Source organism: Sciurus vulgaris (genome assembly GCF_902686455.1).
Source record: "Sciurus vulgaris genome assembly, chromosome: 4".
NCBI classification, from domain to species: Eukaryota; Metazoa; Chordata; class Mammalia; order Rodentia; family Sciuridae; genus Sciurus; species Sciurus vulgaris.
In genome coordinates, this window is record NC_136464.1 from 162,212,442 (window position 1) to 162,231,528 (window position 19,087).

The 19,087-nt window shown below is 38.4% G+C and overlaps 1 protein-coding gene across 1 annotated transcript in view; it reads left to right on the plus strand.

Moving 5' to 3' along the window:
- Positions 1–19,087, plus strand: part of LOC306660403 (receptor-type tyrosine-protein kinase FLT3-like) — a 118,087-nt gene that overhangs the window by 21,320 nt on the left and 77,680 nt on the right. The window contains 4 exon segments of the mRNA XM_079138593.1: positions 3,682–3,884; positions 5,778–5,893; positions 10,987–11,116; positions 12,995–13,122. Coding sequence (XP_078994719.1) covers positions 3,682–3,884; positions 5,778–5,893; positions 10,987–11,116; positions 12,995–13,122 — 577 coding nt within the window.

The following is a 19,087-nucleotide window of genomic DNA, read 5'->3' on the forward strand; positions in this document are numbered from 1 at the left end:
CTTTTATCATGCAATTCCTCTTTGCTCTTCTCTCCTCTGAGGCCCTTGGATTTGTCTGTTTGAATGGGACCCATTTCTCATTTTTTTTACAATGGTTTATTTTGAAAGAATTTGAGATTTACAGAAAAGTTGCAGAAATAGTAGTGGAAGGAGAATGGAGAGGTGTTGGTTAGAGTTTCAGTTAGACAGGAGGAATAAGTTCTGGAGATCTATTGTATAGCATGGTGACTAAATAATAAAGTGTATTTTAAATATTCTCATCACAAAATATGATAATCAGGATGTGAGGTGGGAATGTTAATCAACTTGATTTAATCATTTCACATTGTATGTACATATATTTATAGATAATAATATATAATTAATATCTATTCAATGACAAAACTTCACATTGTACACCATATGTATATATACAATTTTTCATTTAACAACTTAAAAAAAAAAGGAAGAGAGTTTTAATATACACATCATCCAGTTTCCCCCAATGTTCAGTGATCAGAACCAGAAAATTAACAGTACTATGAGCTACATGTCTAATTTGAATTTCACCAGCCTTTTCACTAATGGCTTTTTCTCTTCCGGGATCCCATCCAGCATCTTACAGGTGTATATCTCTTAAGTCTCCTTCAGTATGTGACAGGTCCTCGGTTTTCTTTGTCTTTCATGATCTTGACATTTTTGAAAAATACTGAACAATTATTTTACCAAATATCTTCCAATTTAGATCTGTTTGGTATTTTTTCATAATGAGGTTGAAATTATGCATTTGGGACAAGGATTTCCCAGAAGTAGTGTGTGTCCTTCCCAGTGCACCATAGCAGGTGTTGTAGGAGATCAGTGAGTCTCCTTACTAGTAACATGATCGTGATCACTAGATTAAGAGACCGTGCCAGATTTCTCCACTATGATGTTATTATCTTTCCCCCTAGTATACAATAAGTGTCTTGGGGGAGATGTAAATATCCCGTTTATCCTCCAGTTTTTACCTACTAAATTTAGCATCCATTACCATGGTGTTTACCTGTTGGTGATATTCTTTTTCCTTCATTTCCTCTATATGTATCAATTGGACTTACTCTGTGAGGAATAGCTGCTCCTTCTCCCAATTTTTATTTACTGATTTCATTATTTATTTAGATCACTGTGGATTCCTGGATGTTTATTTCATTCTGTCCTTATTTATTTTGTTGCTCAAATAGTTCTATCTTTGACTCCAGGGAGCTATTATAACTTGATTTCTGTGTCCTTTCAATGTATCCTCATCTTTTTTCAAGTACTTCCTTACTTTTTGGCACTGCAAGATAGCTCAGGTTCATCTTGTATTTTTCTTGCCTCATTCTTAGAATTACTATTTTTCCAGGAAGCAAGGAAGCATTGTGTGTGTGTGTGTCCATGCGTGCACAGTACTGATACACAAAGAAGCTAAGAGATGGGGTGTCCAGCAGAAGAACCTGCTACAACACCTTATCTCAATATATCTTTTTTTAAAATTGTTTGTTCTATTTAGTTATACATGATAGCAGAATGCATTTTGATTCATTGTACACAAATGCAGTATAACTTTTCATTTCTCTGATTGTACACAATGTAGAGTCACACCATTTGTGTAATCATACACGTACATAGGGTAAGGGTGTTTGTATCATTTTACCATCTTTCCTTCCCCCGCCCCTTCCTCTCACCTCCTTTCCCCCTACACAATCCAACGTTCCTTCATTCTTCCCTTACCCTCTCCCCACCCCACCCCTTATGTATCAGCATCCATTTATCAGCGAAAACATTTGGCTTTTGGTTTTTTGGAATTGGCTTATTTCATTTAGCATGATATTCTTCAGTTCCCTCCATTTACCTGCAAATGCCATAGTTTTATTCTTCTTTATGACTGAGTAATATTCCATTGTGTATATACAATATGTCTTGATTATTTAAAGCAGACAAGAAGTGCAGTAGTGGCAATGAGTCTATGGAGAAACCCACCCAGAAAAGTCTGGGTTTTAAATTCCCTCTAACACCCACACTACTTTACCTTTGTCCTATGGATTCTTATATATATACTGATAATCATAAAAATATTTAGCTATGTAAAATGGATTTTATAATTATGGTGTATCAGTTAGCTAGCGCTGATATAAGGAAATTATGCCAATTTGGTGACTTAAACAATAAGAATTTATTGGCTCAGAGTTCTATAGGCTAGAAGTTCAAAATTAAGGTGTCAACAGAATCGGTTCTTTCTGAGAACTGTGAGATGGAATCTCCTCCAGGTCTCTCTTTTTGGCTTGTAAATAGAAGTCTTCATGCTCATGTGGCATTCTTCTATTTGTATATAGATTATTGGTATATAAATTATTGGAATCTGCCTGTCTCCAAATCTCTTCTAAGACACCAGTCATATTGGATTAAGACCCACCCTAATGAACTCATTTTAATTTGATTACCTCTGTAAAGGCCCTGTCTCCAGATAACCCTGTCACATCCCATGGTACTAAGGACTAGGAATTCAGTATATGAATTTTGGGCAGGGGGGGTCCAATGTAACCTGAAACACTCCATAAAAACCTTCAAAAATTCAACCTAACTTCACAGAAGAAGAAAATATGGTCAACAAATATATGAAAAAATGCTCAAGATCTCTAGCAATTAGAGAAATGCACATTAAAACTACACTGAAATTCCATCTCACTCTACTCAGAATGGCAATTGTCAAGAATATAAGTCACGATAAATGTTGGCAAGGATGTGGGAGAAAAGGCACACTCATACATTGCTATTGGGACTGCAAAGTGGTACAGCCACTATGGAAAGCAGTATAGAGATTCATTAGAAAACTTGGAATGGAACCACCATTTAACCCAATTATCCCACTCCTTGGTATATACCAAAAGGACTTAAAATCAGCATTCTACAATGACACAGCCACATTAATGTTTATAGCAGCTCAATTCACAATAGTTAAACTTTGAAACCAACCTAGGTGCCCTTCAACAGATGAATGGCTAAAAGAAAATGTGGAGTATATACATAACAGAATATTACCCAGCCTTAAAGAAGAATGAAATTATGGCATTTGCCAGTAAATGGACAGAACTAGAAAATATCATGCTAAGTGAAATACCCCAGTCCCAAAAAACCAAAGTCCAAATATTCTCGCTAATATGTGGATGTTAACACACAATAATCTGGGGGGAGGAATAGGAGTTCATAGGATTAGACAAAGGGGAATGAAGGGAAGGGAGGGAGGATAGGAATAGGAAAGACAGAATGAATCAGACGTAACTTTCCCATGTTCATGCACGAATACATGACCAGTGTAACTCCATATCATGTGCAACCACAAGAATGGGATCCTAATTAGAATAAGTTATACTCCATGTGTGTATAATATGTAAAAATACACTCTACTGTCATGTATATCTAAAAAAGAACAAATAAAAAATAATATAAAGCTCAAAAATTGAAATAATAAAAAAGTCAGCCTACAGTTATTTATCTTCTCTTGAGAGACTTATAAGTAATAGGATTTTCAGTCACTGAGTGGTATGTTCTCAGTGGATCTCAGCAGGCTTGGGTGTTGTAGGTAGAATGTCAATATACGTGTATTTGTTACAGGTTTCTTGCTAAGAAGGGGATGCAGTAAACATAAAATTGTTGTGAATTCACATTATTCCTTCTGCGATGTAGGTACCAGAATCCCCAGAAGACCTGGGTTGTACGCTGAGGCCTGAGAGGACAGGGGCAGTGTATGAAGCCGCTACTGTGGAGGTAGATGTATCTGCGTCCATCACGCTGCAAGTGCTGGTCAACACCCCAGGGAATATTTCCTGTCTCTGGGTCTTTAAACACAGCTCCCTGAATTGTCAGCCACACTTTGATTTACAGAACAGGTAAGAGAGGCCACTTGCACAATCACAGGCATTTTTGGAGCAATATTTTCTTGCATAAAACATGATTCATTTGGAATTCCTCTTCAAGTTTCTGTCCATGTTGCTGGGTGCAGTGGTGCATGCCTGTAATCCCAACAACTTGGGAGGCTGAGGCAGGAGGATCACAAGTTCAAAGCCAGCCTCAGCAATTTAATGAGGCTCTAAGTAACTTAGCAAGACCTATTTCAAAATAGAAAATAAAAAGGGCTAGAGATGTGGCTCAATGGTTGAGCACCTCTGGGTTCAATTCCCAATACAAAAAAAAAAAAAAAAGAAAAAAAGACCTAGCATGCAAGGCCCTGGGTTCAATCTCTAGTGCTGAAAAAAAAAAAATTTATTTATTTATTTTTATGTGGTGCTGAGGCTCGAACCCAGGGCCTCACTCGTGCTAGGCAAGCCACTGAGCTACAACCCCAACCCTTTTGTGACTTTTCCATAGCAGACAACTATAGGAATTTATATCTGGACTCTGGCTCATAGGCAGAACACCTAAGCTTCTTGGAGTTCACAATGAAGACTGGGGGTGTAACTCAGGGATAAAGCACTTGCCTATCATGCATGAAGTCCTCAGTTGTATCCCTGGCACTGAAAAAATTTTAAAAAATTAAGAAGAAGAAGAAGAAGAATTCACAAGTGATAATGAGAGTAAATTGTTCAAAGAAAGATAGCACATCAACAAAATCAATCTGCAGAAGCAAATCTAGTATATGTCCTACTGGTTTACTGTCCATGAGGGCAAGCAGTTCTTGAATTGCTATTGAGTGTCCTAAAACAGGGTTTCTCAAATGCAGCTTGCTTTTGGATTGCCTGAGGATCTTGTCAAAATGCAGTTTCTGATCCAGTAGGTCTCAATGGGGACAGATTCTGGATTTTGTCAAATCCCAACAGATGCTAACGTGGTTAGAGAAAGACCACACTTTGAGTAGCAAGAATTTAAAGGTCAGAAAGTGTTGGCTGGGTTCTGTGGTGCATGCCTATGATCCCAGCGACTCAGGAGGCTGAGTCAGGAGGATGACAAGTTTGAGGGCAATCTGGGCAACTTTGCAAGACCCTGTCTCAATATTAAAAAAGACTGGAGTTGTAACTTAATGCTAGAGTGCCTGTGGGTTCAATCCATAGTACCACAAAAAGTAAGTAAATAAAAATCAGAAAGTGTGAATTTAAATCCACACCACTCAATAAACTGCTAGAGAGCACTTAAAGAGAGTAGGTATTGCTAAATCCACATCAAGTGAATCTCTTTGAAGGGAAGACCCCTGGCCAAATTGACCTTTATAAAGGATCTGAAAAGTTAAACATACTAACACTTAGACATTGTTCTCCTTCCATGTGGTATGTTGGCAGAATTACTACTTCATAGGAAAATGCCTCATGTCAGATTTATTCAAATTCCTTCAGTTAGAGAGAGAGGGCCCACAGCAGAACAACGTTCTTTACCCCAGGGTATCTCATTTGTATGGCCATCGAGCTCTGCAAATGAGGAACTGAATGAAGCTGGTGACCAGGTGACCAGGCAAACAGGATCATGGAAGGTGCTTTGTCATGGAAGGGACACCACAGCAACGTGTGTCCCTAAGGCTCTGCGATTTGGGATGGGAGCTTTCCCTCCAAGGGGCTCAGGAAACATGAGCGGATGGCTGGAGGGGAGCTCACTCGTTTTCAGGGGTGGGAAGTCACGTCAGATGAACAGTGGTCAGGCCGGGTGCTGGGCACAGGCAAAAACTGTTCTCCACCGAGCAACCCTCTGTGCCACAGTCACAGGGAGCCACTGACTTGCCTTCTTACTCAGTGCGAAGTTTCGTTTTTAGTTTTACACCTTTCCCAAAGTAACCAGTTCTCTTTCCTGTTTTACAGAGGAGTTGTTTCCATGGTCATTTTGAAAATGACAGAGACCCAAGCTGGAGAATACCTACTTTTTATTCAGAGTGAAGCTACCAATTATACAATATTGTTTACAGTGAGTATAAGAAGTAAGTTCAGCTCACTACTAGGTATTCCCAGTATTCCAAAGAAGTAGTTTAGAACCCATTTGCTTCTTTAATAATTAAAAAAACATTTTATTGGTGCATTATAATTATATATAATAGTGGGATTTATTGTTACATATGCATACTTGTACACAATACTGAACTCATTTGTTTATGACATGTGGCTCTAGATATAATATTCAGGCTTCTCTCAATCTGCAGCTGAGTTGATTGAATTTAGTTCCTCTCTCCACATAATCTACTGAGAACTGAGAAGCTCTGATATGTTCCCATGAACTCTCAGTGTGAATGCTCTTTAAAAACCTAGGACATAAGTCTATTCAGGGCCCCCATTTTTTCTTCTTTCAGTAAACAGATGGATGACAGGGGAGAACTGGAAAACATTATGACCTTGGAATTAGAAGTCTTGGGTTCTAATTCCAGTTCCAAAACTACTCCTTTTGGCAGGTGATTGAATCTCTCTGAGCCTGAATTTCCTTATCTGTAAAAGGAGGATAAAAGTATATATTTCACAAGATTGTAAGGTCTTAGCATGATCCAATAGTACTTTCTGATATGAAGAAAATGTTCTTTCTGTTCTGTCCAATAGTGTAGCCCCTGGCCCCATGTGGCTGTTGAACACTTGAAATATCACTAGTGTGACTGGGAAACCAGTTTCAATTGTATCTAATTTTAATTAATTAAAATTTGAATTGAAACAGCTACATGTGGCTAATGGCTATTGTATTGGACAGTGCAGGTCTGTGCAAATGCCAGACTGTGCAAACTGTACAGAACAGTCCAAATGGCCATACCCAGGGAGACACCACCTCCATCTGCTTTCCGGCATTTCATTTTGTCCCCATTAAGCACAGACCTAGCATTTGCACAGACTTAATACTGTGCACACTAAATGCACTGCTTTACCTTACATGACTAATAGAAGTGGCAGTAGTAACAGGTCCCCTACAGAGGGGACCAGGGCAGTGCTCTACAAACTCTTGGTTAATGCCACTTTAAATTAGCTTCCCTAGCCACACGTTGGTGCAACTTGCTGCTTCCTTCTTCCTCGTCAGTGACTCTACACAAAGCCAGCGTATGGTGCCTGTGTGCCCAGCCCACGGGGCACCTGGGGCAGGAGTGACCACTGTCACCCTTTGCTGAAGGTGTTCTGCCTGTATCGCCCAGACGCTCACCATAACCACACCTTGAGACATGATAATGATCACAGCTAGAGGCCAGTTTAAGCCAGGTCTACACTTCTTTTCACACCACACTGCACTGGGCCTTGTGTGAGAGGGGGTGGCCTTGCAGTCAGAGCTACTGACGGCAAAGAGCATTTCACGTTCCCCGAAGGGTCACTCGTACTGGGTCATGGGACAGGGTGGGGTGTTGGGTTCCAAAGTCAGTCCGCAAGGCAAAAGTCAGGCAAAGTCAAAATTTGATCTGAAAATCCCTTCAATTACTCCGAAACTAGTAGGACCAGAGCCACAGAGGAGCAAAATCAAGAATTGCCTTTGATTTTGGTCTTGATTCTTGAACCTCCTGACTTCCTTGTTCCCCTTCATTGGACACTATGCGCTCCAGGTTGGAAGAGGATAAGAAATTCTTGCTCTCTCTCCATTTTTGTCAAGGGCACATAATTGTGTAAGGGAAGTGGGCATCTGCTGTGTCCCTACTTTATTTAGGGCTTCTTTCACTCCAGATTTACAGTATAAAAATATAGGAACAATCAATCAAGTAAATACTAACTTCTTTTTAGCATTCTGCTAGGTGGTGGGTTTCAAAACAAAAACAGAAACAGGTGAAAGAGACAATCACAAGCTCTCTGTTAACTAAAAGTGTGGCATGGGAATGGGGGATGTTTGGCATACAGAAGGGAATGTTTTGAGGAGTAGAAATTGATCGTAGTGTAATATAGAGGAGATAATTCTAGGATTTTGAGTCAGGAAACCTGGGCTAACTAGTTAAAATTCCTTGGGTGGTATTTATCTCTCTTGATCTCAGTTTTAATTTTAAGTATTTGAAGTACTGTCATGTGGAAACAAAGGTAGACTTTAAAAAAAATTGCTGTACAGGGTAGAATTGGACCAAATGTTAGAAGTTACAGAGATGAAAAGTAAAAACCACAACATGGGAAAAAGGTACTTGGCAGTTCACAATTAACACAGGATTAATATTCATAATATGTAAAGATCTTCTATAAATCAATAAGAAGCAAAGTAAAACCAAACCCAGTAGAAAATGAATATAAAACATAAGTGGTCATTTTATTTATAGAATATGAAACCAGAATGGTCAATAAACATGTGTTAAAAGATAAACTTAGGCATATTAAAATTTTAAGAATTCTAACAGACAGTGATTCATGAATTGGGCAACACCAGATGGCAAACAGTGGGTTCCATTAAGGAATTGTGAGGGGAAAATTTTTGTAAAACGTTCACAGAAGCAAGACAAAGAAAAGGTTTGATAGGTTAAAGTGGAAAGTCCCTACTTAGAGCTTAGTCAGCAGTTTTTGCTTGTTAAAGTCTTTAGTTAAAGGTTGGTTGGCAGTTTCTGATTGGTTACGCTTAAGTTCATTGTGCTGCTTCCTCTGAGCTGGGTTTGGTTTGATAATGTAGGAACCCAGGGCACTGGAGCCATCCCAGCATAATGGCCCCCCAACAAAGTATTTTAATATACATTAAATTGATTATTAAATTAAGACCACAATGATATACCATTTTATACCTCTAGATCATTGAAAATTAAGAAGTCTTAGTAAGTATATAGAGCAGTAGGAGCTGTCATATTCTGCTGTATAAGTATTAACTAGTATAACCACTTTGGGAAACTAATTGTCATTATGTATAAAGCTGAACATGCTCATACTGTGTAAACTGGCGGTTCCACTTTTGGGCATATTATTTTAGAAAATGTTACACACACGCCTTGGTAGAAGTGCGTGGAATATTTAAAAAGCTGGAAACAAATGTTCATTTCAAGAAAATGAAAAAATAGATCATGATTTACTTACCAGTGGAATGTTTTGTAAAAACAAAACACAAAAAATGAACAAAGGATAGCTGCATGCAAAACTATGGGTGAATCTTAAGAAATAAGGTTGGGCTGGGTATGGTGGTATGATGGAGGCTGAGGCAGGAGGATTGTGAGTTCAAAGCCAGCCTCAGCAATTTAGCAAGGCCCTAAGCAACTTAGTGAGACCCTGTCTCAAAATAAAATATAAAAAGGGCTGGGGATGTGGCTCAGAGGTTAATTGCCCCTGGGTTTAGATCCCGGTACAAAAAAAAAAAAAAAAGAAAAAAGAAAAGAAAAAGAAAAAGAAAGAAAGTTGGATGAAAAAAATGAAATTGTAGAAGCAACATAGTGAGTGATACAATATTTTAAAGCTCAAGAACAAAACAATTCAACATATTATTTGGGAACACATAGCTGTGGTAAAACTATTTTTTAAAGTGCAAGAATGATAAATACAAAATTCAGGATAAGTGTTACCTAGGGTTGAGAGGTAGGGAGAAGCACAAAATTAGGTTAAAAGGTATTTATTAATATTCAGATTACTAAATTAGATCAGGGGTCCAGGAGGATTTGTTAAAATCATTATGCTTAAAAATTTACCCTTTATTTGGATTGTGCAGAGGGAAATGAGGGGAGGAGAGGGGGTGTGGGGATGGGAAGGATGGTGGTGGAATGAGACAGACATTATTATGCTATGTACATGTATGATTACATGACCTGTGTGACTCTGCACCATGTACAACCAGAGGGATGAGGAGTCATGCTCCATTTGTGTAGAGTGTGTCAAAATGCACTCTACACATGTATAACCAATTAGAACAATTTTTTTTTAAAACGGCAGTGAACTGGAAATAATGTTTCAAATCAATTCAAGTGCAACTAAACATGTTTATGAAAACATGGTAAACAATTATTAACAGAATAAGATAAGCAAATAAACAAAAAGAAACAGGATTAGAGGATGTCATGTATTCATAAGGTTAATAATATGTTACAAGTTAGAAAGTAACACATAATAGTGTCCTCTATTTTGTGGTGATATGACTTTAGGGATGATGATAATATTAGACTAATAAAATGGCTACACCTGCAATAAGAAAAAATATTTACACTTCATGCATTCCTTCATTTATATATATATCTGTATTTCAGCAGGTACATCCTATTCCTTCATATATGCATGCATATACATATATATCAAACAATACACAGTAGTTTAGATTGAAATTTGTTATAAGAAATTAAGTATAGGAAAACTTTCATTTTCATTTGTAAAAAAGTTGGTTAAAAGAAAAACAGAAAGAAAGAAAATGATTGGCCTTGTGCTGTAGTGAACTCTAGTTCCTGGAAAAGTCCAAGCAGGAGTGAAAAAATTTATATGTGGAACATGGTAGGGAGCGGAGGATGGGGTGTGTGTGTGTGTGTGTGGTGTGATGGTCCACTGTGAACAGCCTCTAAAGTCTTTTTTAATTCTAACTCCATCCTACTCATACTTCTACATTTCTCCATCATAATATATTTATGGAAAGGAAGTTGAGTTTTAAGTTGCACATTGAATAAGGGGTTTAAGCTGTATATTATTTGCATTTTCACATGACTTCACTCCACTTACTGTAGATATCTGTGGATTTATGAATGCTCAAAGAAATTGGCATTAGTGTTAAAGTTGACATTGCAGCTATCATTGAATTTAATATATTGCCTGGGTGTGGGGCAGTGTATACTGCTATAGTATAAAATATAAAATTTTCTTTTCTTGGGGGTGGGGTTATCGGGGATTGAACTCAGGGGCACTTGACCACTGAGCCACATCTCCAGCCCTATTTTGTATTTTATTTAGAAACAGGGTCTTGCTGTGTTGCTTAGCACCTCACTTTTGCTGAGGCTGGTTTTGAACTTGTGATCCTCCTGCCTCAGCTTCCTGAGCCACTGGGATTACAGTCGTGCACCACCACGCCCAGCAACTTCTCTTAATGATGTCGAATTTTTTGAGGGGGCTACTAAGACAATGATTTTTAAAATATCAATAGAAATGTTAACAAATATTAATATGTTAATAATTTGTGATGCTTTAGATACACTGCTTTATACATTAAGAAGACCTTACTTTAGAAAAATGGAAAATCAGGATGCCCTGGTCTGCATATCTGAAAGTGTTCCAGAACCGGTCGTGGAATGGGTGTTCTGTGACTCTCAGGGTGAAAGGTATGACATGTGAAAAGATGACTGCTGTGATCACTAATTTGGGGTCTTTTTCTAATGTGATTGACATCGAACAATATTAGAAATTTAATTTATCTTCATTTCAAAAGAAAACTTTGGCTCCTTAAATGTACAGAACAAATAGTACAGGCCTCACAGGGAGGAAGGTGGGATTTTTTTGTTTTGTTTTTCGTTTTTATAAGGAGGGCTTCGAGGTTTGCTCACCTCAATTGCAGAGCATCATACTCCATGAATAAAAGTGCTTTTAGGTTATAGTATTGTTACTTCCCTGAGTATCTGGTGAGGTGGGGGGAGATATTGGTTTTAAAGTATAATTCTCTTAAAAGAAATTCCCTGTGGCTAAAAGTTTAATTTGTGATCATTCTGTTTATGGTTTAATATAATTGTTTAAGGATCAAGAATCTAAAGCCAGATAGCCTGGCTTTGAACCGAGGTTGGCTTGCCAGCTGTGTAGCCTTGGACAAGTTATTTAACTGCTCTGTGCTTCATCAGAAGAAAGAGGATGGTAGCAAGTATCACATAGAATCATGATGAGGATTAAGCCAGTTGATTGCTCACGAAGCACATCGAACACTTTCTGGCAGATACAATACAGAGTAAATGTTCAGTTTTCTTTTTCTATATGTGCCACAACTACGCTTTGAGTAAGCAAGAATTCATGGGGTTTGAACTAAAGTCTACTGAACCATTTTTGTTGACAAAGGAGAGAAAATAGAAGGAGAGAAAAAAAGGGGCCAGGTTCCCAAATGATATGAATGTGATCTCAAATTTTGAATCAAAAAGATTCTTGAAACACACACACACACACACACACACACACACACACACGTAACATATAAATAGATAAAAAAAGATTGAAAAGCTACATGTCAATATAATAACAGTTGTTATCTTAGGGTGACAGGATTGGATAACTTAAAATTCTTTTCTTTGTGTTTTTCTCTATTATCCAACATGTGTACAATGAACTCAGTTATTATTGTCTTATAATTAAAACAGCTCAAGGAAGGATATACAAAGAAAAGAGTAACTTGATTCTAGGGATAAAGAGAATAGTGATGCTTCACAGACTCCAAAACCATCCTCCGCTTTGGGAAAAGCCTAGATTAGGGAAATGCCGTTCGGGAACTAAAGTCCATTCTCTGCTGAGGCCAGAGACAGTGTTAGACAGTGTTGCTCTGTTGACTCCTGAGACGGGCTTGGCTCTGTGGTACCCGGGCTTTTTTGTCTTCCAGAAGGAAGTTTTTCCTTTCCCTGTTTTTAAAAGACAACCAAAAAAGAAGTTGCTGAGGAAAAGAACATTTTAATTATTTTATTATGCAGTGTTATTCTAATGAGTTGAGATCCTGAGTAACCAGCTAGTTCCCTTATGAACCCGTGACTGAAGCAATAAATTTGGTTTATTTACCTTTTGATCTGCTCTCTTATTTTATTTCTTTCTTTTTTCTGCTTTGGCCCAAACTCAAGAACCTCAAACAAACTCAAGAACCTGTAACTGTATTCCTGAATGCACATCTGTCTTTTTTTTTTTTTTTTTTTTTTTTTTTTTTTGGGTACTGGGGATCAAACCCAGGGCCTTGTGCTTACAAGGCAAGCACTCTACCGACTGAGTATCTCCCCAGCCCCCCACATCTGTCTTTTTGTTTGTTTGTTTATTTGTTTTTAAAAGTATTTTTTTTTTTTAGTTATAAATGGACACAAATATCTTTATTTTATTTATTTATTTACATGCGGTGCTGAGAATCGACCCCAGTGCCTCACACATGCTAGTCAAGTGCTCTGCCACTGGGCTACACCCTCAGCCCATAGCAGTCCTTTAAAAACATATTTAGTCAAAGGGCCTTTGTTTTCTAATTACAGCTGTCAAGAAGAAAGTCCAGCTGTTGTTAAAAAGGAGGAAAAGGTACTTCATGAATTATTTGGAACAGATATAAGGTGTTGTGCAAGAAATGAACTGGGCAGAGAATGTACCAAACTGTTCACAATAGGTAAAACTCTGGTATCATATACTTTTTTTCCCTCCCGTGCTGGGGATAGCAGGCAGGGCCTTGGGCATGCTAGGTGAATGCTTTACCACTGAGTTACACCCTCAACACTAGCATGTACTTTTATTTTCAGTGATTATTCCTTAGAAACTCTCTGTTACTAACAGTAACTAAGCAATCATTCAGCTTCGGAGATTCTATCTTTTCTTTATACCATTTAATTTTATCTTTTTTTATTAGGTGCTGGGGATTGAATCCAGGGCCTTGTGCATGCTAAGTATGCACTAGTATCACTGAGCTACACCCCAGCCCCCTTTATATCATTTTAAATGTAATATTATGGATTCTGTAAGCACTGATTTCTCAACAAAGAGTAGTAAACCTCTAAAAGATTATTTTATTAATATGGTTAGCAACACTGGAGATGTTAAAATCTTTGTCCACAAAGGGGAATGAAGGAAGGGAGGAGAGATGGGTATAGGAAAGACAGTAGAAATAACTTTCCTGGGTTCCTATATGATTACATGACCAGTGTAACTCTACATTATGTACAACCACTAGAATGGGAAGTTATACTCCATGTATGTATAATATGTCAAAATACGTTCTACTGTCATGTATAAACTAAAAAGAACAAATAAAATTTTTTTTAAAAAACCTTCATCCTTCAGGATGTTCAGTATATATTTTGAGATGAGAAAAAAAATCACCTTTTTTTCCCCTTACTTGGGATGTTTTCATTTTCTAGATCTAAATCAAACTCCTCAGACCACACTGCCCCAATTATTCCTCAAAGTGGGAGAACCCTTATGGATAAGGTGCAAAGCCATTCACGTGAACCACGGATTTGGGCTCACCTGGGAATTAGGAAACAAAGTCCTCGAGGAGGTAATGTGACAAGTTTGTATTCTGAAAATGCAGGCACAAGGAGCTACGAGTACAGGCCAAAAACATTAAATGCAAACTCTGTTTTATTAACACCTAGGGCAGCTACTTTGAGATGAGTACCTATTCAAGAAACAGAACTATGATACGGATTCTGTTTGCTTTTGTATCATCAGTGGGAAGAAACGACACTGGATATTACACTTGTTCCTCCTCAGAGCATCCCAGTCAGTCAGCTCTGGTTACCATCCTAGGTAATGCAGGCGGCTCATGCAACCTTTATTCATCATTTTAGTTTCTTTTAGTATGGAATGTGTGGTATGTAACACCAATGCTGATTTCAATCTCATGTCACCATCAAAAAGCTGCGAAAGAAATTGAGTTAGAAGAGTTTTTCAAAGATAAGCTACCCACTCCTTTCCTTTTCCAGTTAAATCATGCTTACTTGAGTGCCACAGTCTCTGTAGTGTGACCATCTGTTTGTATGCCTTGTCCTCCAATAGACTGTAAGTTTCCTAAGGACACGGACATCCCTGCTATCTTTGTGACCCTGAAGTCTGGTGCCAAACAGGTTCTTAATAAGTACTTGTTCTGTGAACCTGCTGCCAGCCCAGTGAGCCATGACTGTATACTGTACAAGCACTGGAATGAGTGGAAATGGGGGTGGGCTATGTAGCATTTCATAATAATCATGCTTAAGTAATCTCGGGTTAGGGTGCAGACGTTAGCCAAAATGAAAATGCTAAGAAACAAAGGAATTCTCTTAGCAAACTAATAAGGAAATGATCTGCAAGGAAGAAGTGTGAATATTGCTAGCCAGCTTGCTCTATGATTTGAACCTCGAGATCATTTTTACATGGGACCCATCACTGAGAGACTTGTTCTGGCTAAGAGCAGAGTTTTCCATTCTTTGTTCTCAGAGTATACTTGTTGGGCTGGCAGCGGGGGGACTCTTCAACCTCCTGAAGTTGTCAGCAAAGTCTTGTAGGTTTATTTATGTATTTGTCTGGGCAAGGGTTAATTATTTACATCCCATTCTTAAAGGAATCTTGACTCCAAAAGATTATGAGCTCAGGCTTAGAACTGGGGATAAGACTCTTCCATTTCTGGGTGCTTCCAACCTGACCTGCAGCGTGTCAATCTCTGAGCTTTCTTGCATCAGATGGATGAATAAAAATTCACTTTGTCATCTCAATACATTTTCATATGAATGCCATTATCTAATTTACAAATGCTTCTTTATTTTTCAGAAAAGGGATTTATAAATGCTACCAATTCAAGTGAAGATTATGAAATTGACCAATATGAAGACTTTTGCTTTTCCGTCAGGTTTAAAGCATACCCACAAATCCGATGTACATGGACCTTCTCTCGAAAATCGTTTCCATGTGAACAAAGTGGTCTGGAAGATGGATACAGGTGAGACAACAGAGAGCGCTAAGGCTTATCATTTTTAGCACGATGCTCCTTTCTTATTGCCCTCCAGGACAGTTTTGTACTTATGGAAGCAAATTCTCTTATTGTGAGATTATATACATATACATACATCTATTTTTTATTTATGTTTATATTTTTTTCCTACAGTGCTGGGGATTGAAACCAGGACTCAGTACATGCTAAGCATGTGTGCTTTTTTTTTTTTTTAACTACCAGGAATGGAACCCAGGAGCACTTAACCACTGAGCCCCAGCCTCAGCCCTTTTTAATATTTTATTTAGAGAGAGGGTCTCGCTGAGGTGCTTAGGGCCTCACTAAGTTGCCGAGGCTGGCTTTGAACTCGCTATCCTCCTGCCTCAGCCTCCTGATAAGCGTGTGCTTTTACCACTGAGATACATACACCCCCAGTCCCATGAATTTATATATTATTAAGTTGAAATCAAAGACAAGAAGACAAAAGGCCTATTGTGAAGCTGTAGTAGCAGTCTTACAATCACTTCAGAGAATATAACACTCGGTATGAAAACCGGAATCATGTTAGTGTAGTATGCTTCTGTGGCATTTTCTGAGTCATAAGATTGTTACTTCCTATTTGAGAGTACTACAGTGTAGTACACTGAGACTCCTGAGCATGCTGCCGATGATTGAGGAAGTAAAACTCCTTAAAAACAGAACCCATTACCTATAGGTATATTGATGTGTTTTAAAAAAATAAATGCAGAAATAATCCAACCATAGTGTTGAAAGAAAAACTTGCTTTTCCAGAGCATTTGGACAACCATGTTCCAGATTCTCTGAAGGGAGGAATCCATCATCCCTTTTTAGAAAACAAAACCCTACCTTACCTGCTGCATCTTCTGTGGCTTCCATGGTCTTTGGTGACCCCTCTTATCTCTTAAAACTAATGCTGTGTGACATGGTTTCAGGTTAGGCTATAAGCAACTGAGAGGCGATGCTCTAGAATAAAATCTTTGTTTCTCAGCATGTGGTTTATAAAACAACTGAACAAGAATTGTCTGGGCAAATGTTTCAAAATGTGGGTTCCTGGTGTCCATTCCAGACATTCCAAATCAAAATTATGATTGATTTCTCATTTTTTTTCTTTTTTCTTTTTTGAAACAGTATTTCTCATGTCTCCCAGGCTGGCCTCCTGGGCTCAAGCAGGTTTTCTGTCTCAGCCTCCTGAGTAGCTGGGACTTCAGGCCTGATGCTGAATTTTTTTTTTTTTTTTTTTTTTTTTTTTTATGCTGAATTCTTAATGAGAACTTTTGGTGATTTTTGTGCTGTCCAGTACAGCAGCTGCCAGCCACATGTGGCTAGTCCAAATTAAGATGTGCATAACTGTCAGCTACACAATAGATTTCGAAGACTTGGTATGAAAAAAAGAATGTAAACTATCTCATTAATACATTTTACATTGATAACCCATCAAAATGATGATATTTTGTATATATGAAGTTAAACAAAATCAATTATTCAGTTTAATTTCATCCACTTCATTTTACTTTCTTTACGTAGCTAATTGGGAATTTAAAATTGGTGTATGCGTCTTGCATTCACGGCTCACGTATTTTATTGGATAAAAGTGCTTTTCACCTTGATTCTTCTGTTCGTGCATGGTTATTGTGCTTTTCTTTATTTCTCAAGTGATTTGTAACTGGTCTCTGGTCTTCATTCAGATATTGTGTGTGTGTGTGTGTGTGTGTGTGTGTGATGTTGAGGATTGAACCCAAGGTCTTGCACCTGGTAGCCAACCTCTCTGCCACTGAACTACATCCCTAACCCTGTTTGGATTTTTAGAAAGAGTTGCAAATAAAAATTTTCAAAGAAACAGTTACCTTCTTTTGCCCAAACCCCCTAATATTCAAAAGACTCACTGTCAAGTTCATTAAAAATGCTGTCTTTGACTGGGAGCTGACGAATACCACTCCCCCCAACTCAGGGTTTCTCAACAGCAGCAAGATAGTTCTTTATTGTAGAGGACTGTCCTGGGCATGATAGGATATTTACTAACATCTCTGGCCCTACCCACTGGATGCCAATAGCACATCTCTCTTCTCCTGGTAGTGATGACCAAATATCACTCCAGATATTACCACATGTCCCCTGGTGGGAAAAGCTGCCTTTGATTGAGGAGCACTGTCTTAGAGGGATCTCCTTAACCTCATGGACTCTTATATACTCCAGCAAACATCTACAAGTAGCAGGTTGGAGTGTCAGCTCCACTGTATCCTAGCTGAGTTGATTACCAGTCGCCAGGCTCAGAAGGTTCTAGGGTACTACTGTGTTCTCCCTTCGTCATGTTAGGTGAATGCATTATCTAACAAAATGTTAGATAAGCTTCTAGCATTAAGGGATTCTATTATGAATCTGATTCAAAGAAATAAGGATAATTTCCATTTAGTTCAACAATCAAAGAAATAAAGATAAATTCAATTTAGTTCAACAAATGTCACTGTAGTATCTTCTTGTTGGATTGAATGCTCTTAGAAGCATCAAACTTATTCAAGAGTGAGTACGGTAATGTCTTTCTGCCTCTCCTGCCAAATGACACAGGTTGCTACAGTGCTGGCGACATCTTGCATAACCTTTTGAGATTTAACATAATCATGGGCCAGTCTTGTGGGCTGGTTAATTATTTCATGCAATGGTCACAGTTTGCACCCCGGGATCCTAGTAGTGTCCCTACAGAGGCAGCCAAATTAATGAATTGGGCAGATCGTGACTCCCATAGTGTTCCATGCCTCCGTCATTCCTAATTATCTGCTAGCATAGTTACCTCTTTGTATATTGAATCTCACCTCTTGGATTATAATCTCCACAAGGACAGATGCTCTGCCATTTCTCTGTCTCTGTACAATGCCTTCTTCAGGAAATGTGTGTCTAATAAATGGGTGAATTCATCATCACCTTTGGAAAACAGCTCAAAGTACACAGTCTGGGTCAAAGAAGAGTCGAAGGCATCCTCTTTGTACTACAGGGACCACATAAGACACTGACCACAACACCCAACACTGTCTTTCTTTGATTTAGAAGTTCTTGAAGAGGCTACAGTGTTTTTGAGTGCTCTGGAGGTACTGGGTATTATGGGCCACTGAATACCCAAGGCAAAGGAAAGGTGCTCAAAAATACTGAACAACGAGAAATCCTGGGTGTCTTTTCCTCTCCACCTCGTGCTCTCTGTGGAGATTGAGTTCTTCCCATCTTTCAGTTATAGAAAGTTTCACATGTACTAATTAGCCGGCGCCATGAGCATCCTTCAGTCAACTTAATGGAGTTGAACGTGGATGGCGAAGGATCTGTTTTAATCATGTTGCAAGAGACAACTTTATTGGCAAAGAGACATGACTTTTTCAAATCTGTAACTGAAAGCCTGTGTAACAACACGACTCCTGCAGAAGCTTTGGTGTGGTCGTGGTGTGTGTGCCAGAAGTCTGTCAGCTTCCCCCACTTCACGGCTTCATTTCTCCAATTTACTTCCTCAAATATCACCCCCGCTGCTTATTAGGGCTTGCGTTTGTGTGTGTGTGTTTTATGAAATTGTAATTTTCCAGCTGTCCTGGTACCCTGTTCTTGATAAAAGCTTCCGGGATATTTCACCTGTTGGTTTGCCTAATCTCCTGTCAATGGACTTAATAATAAACAC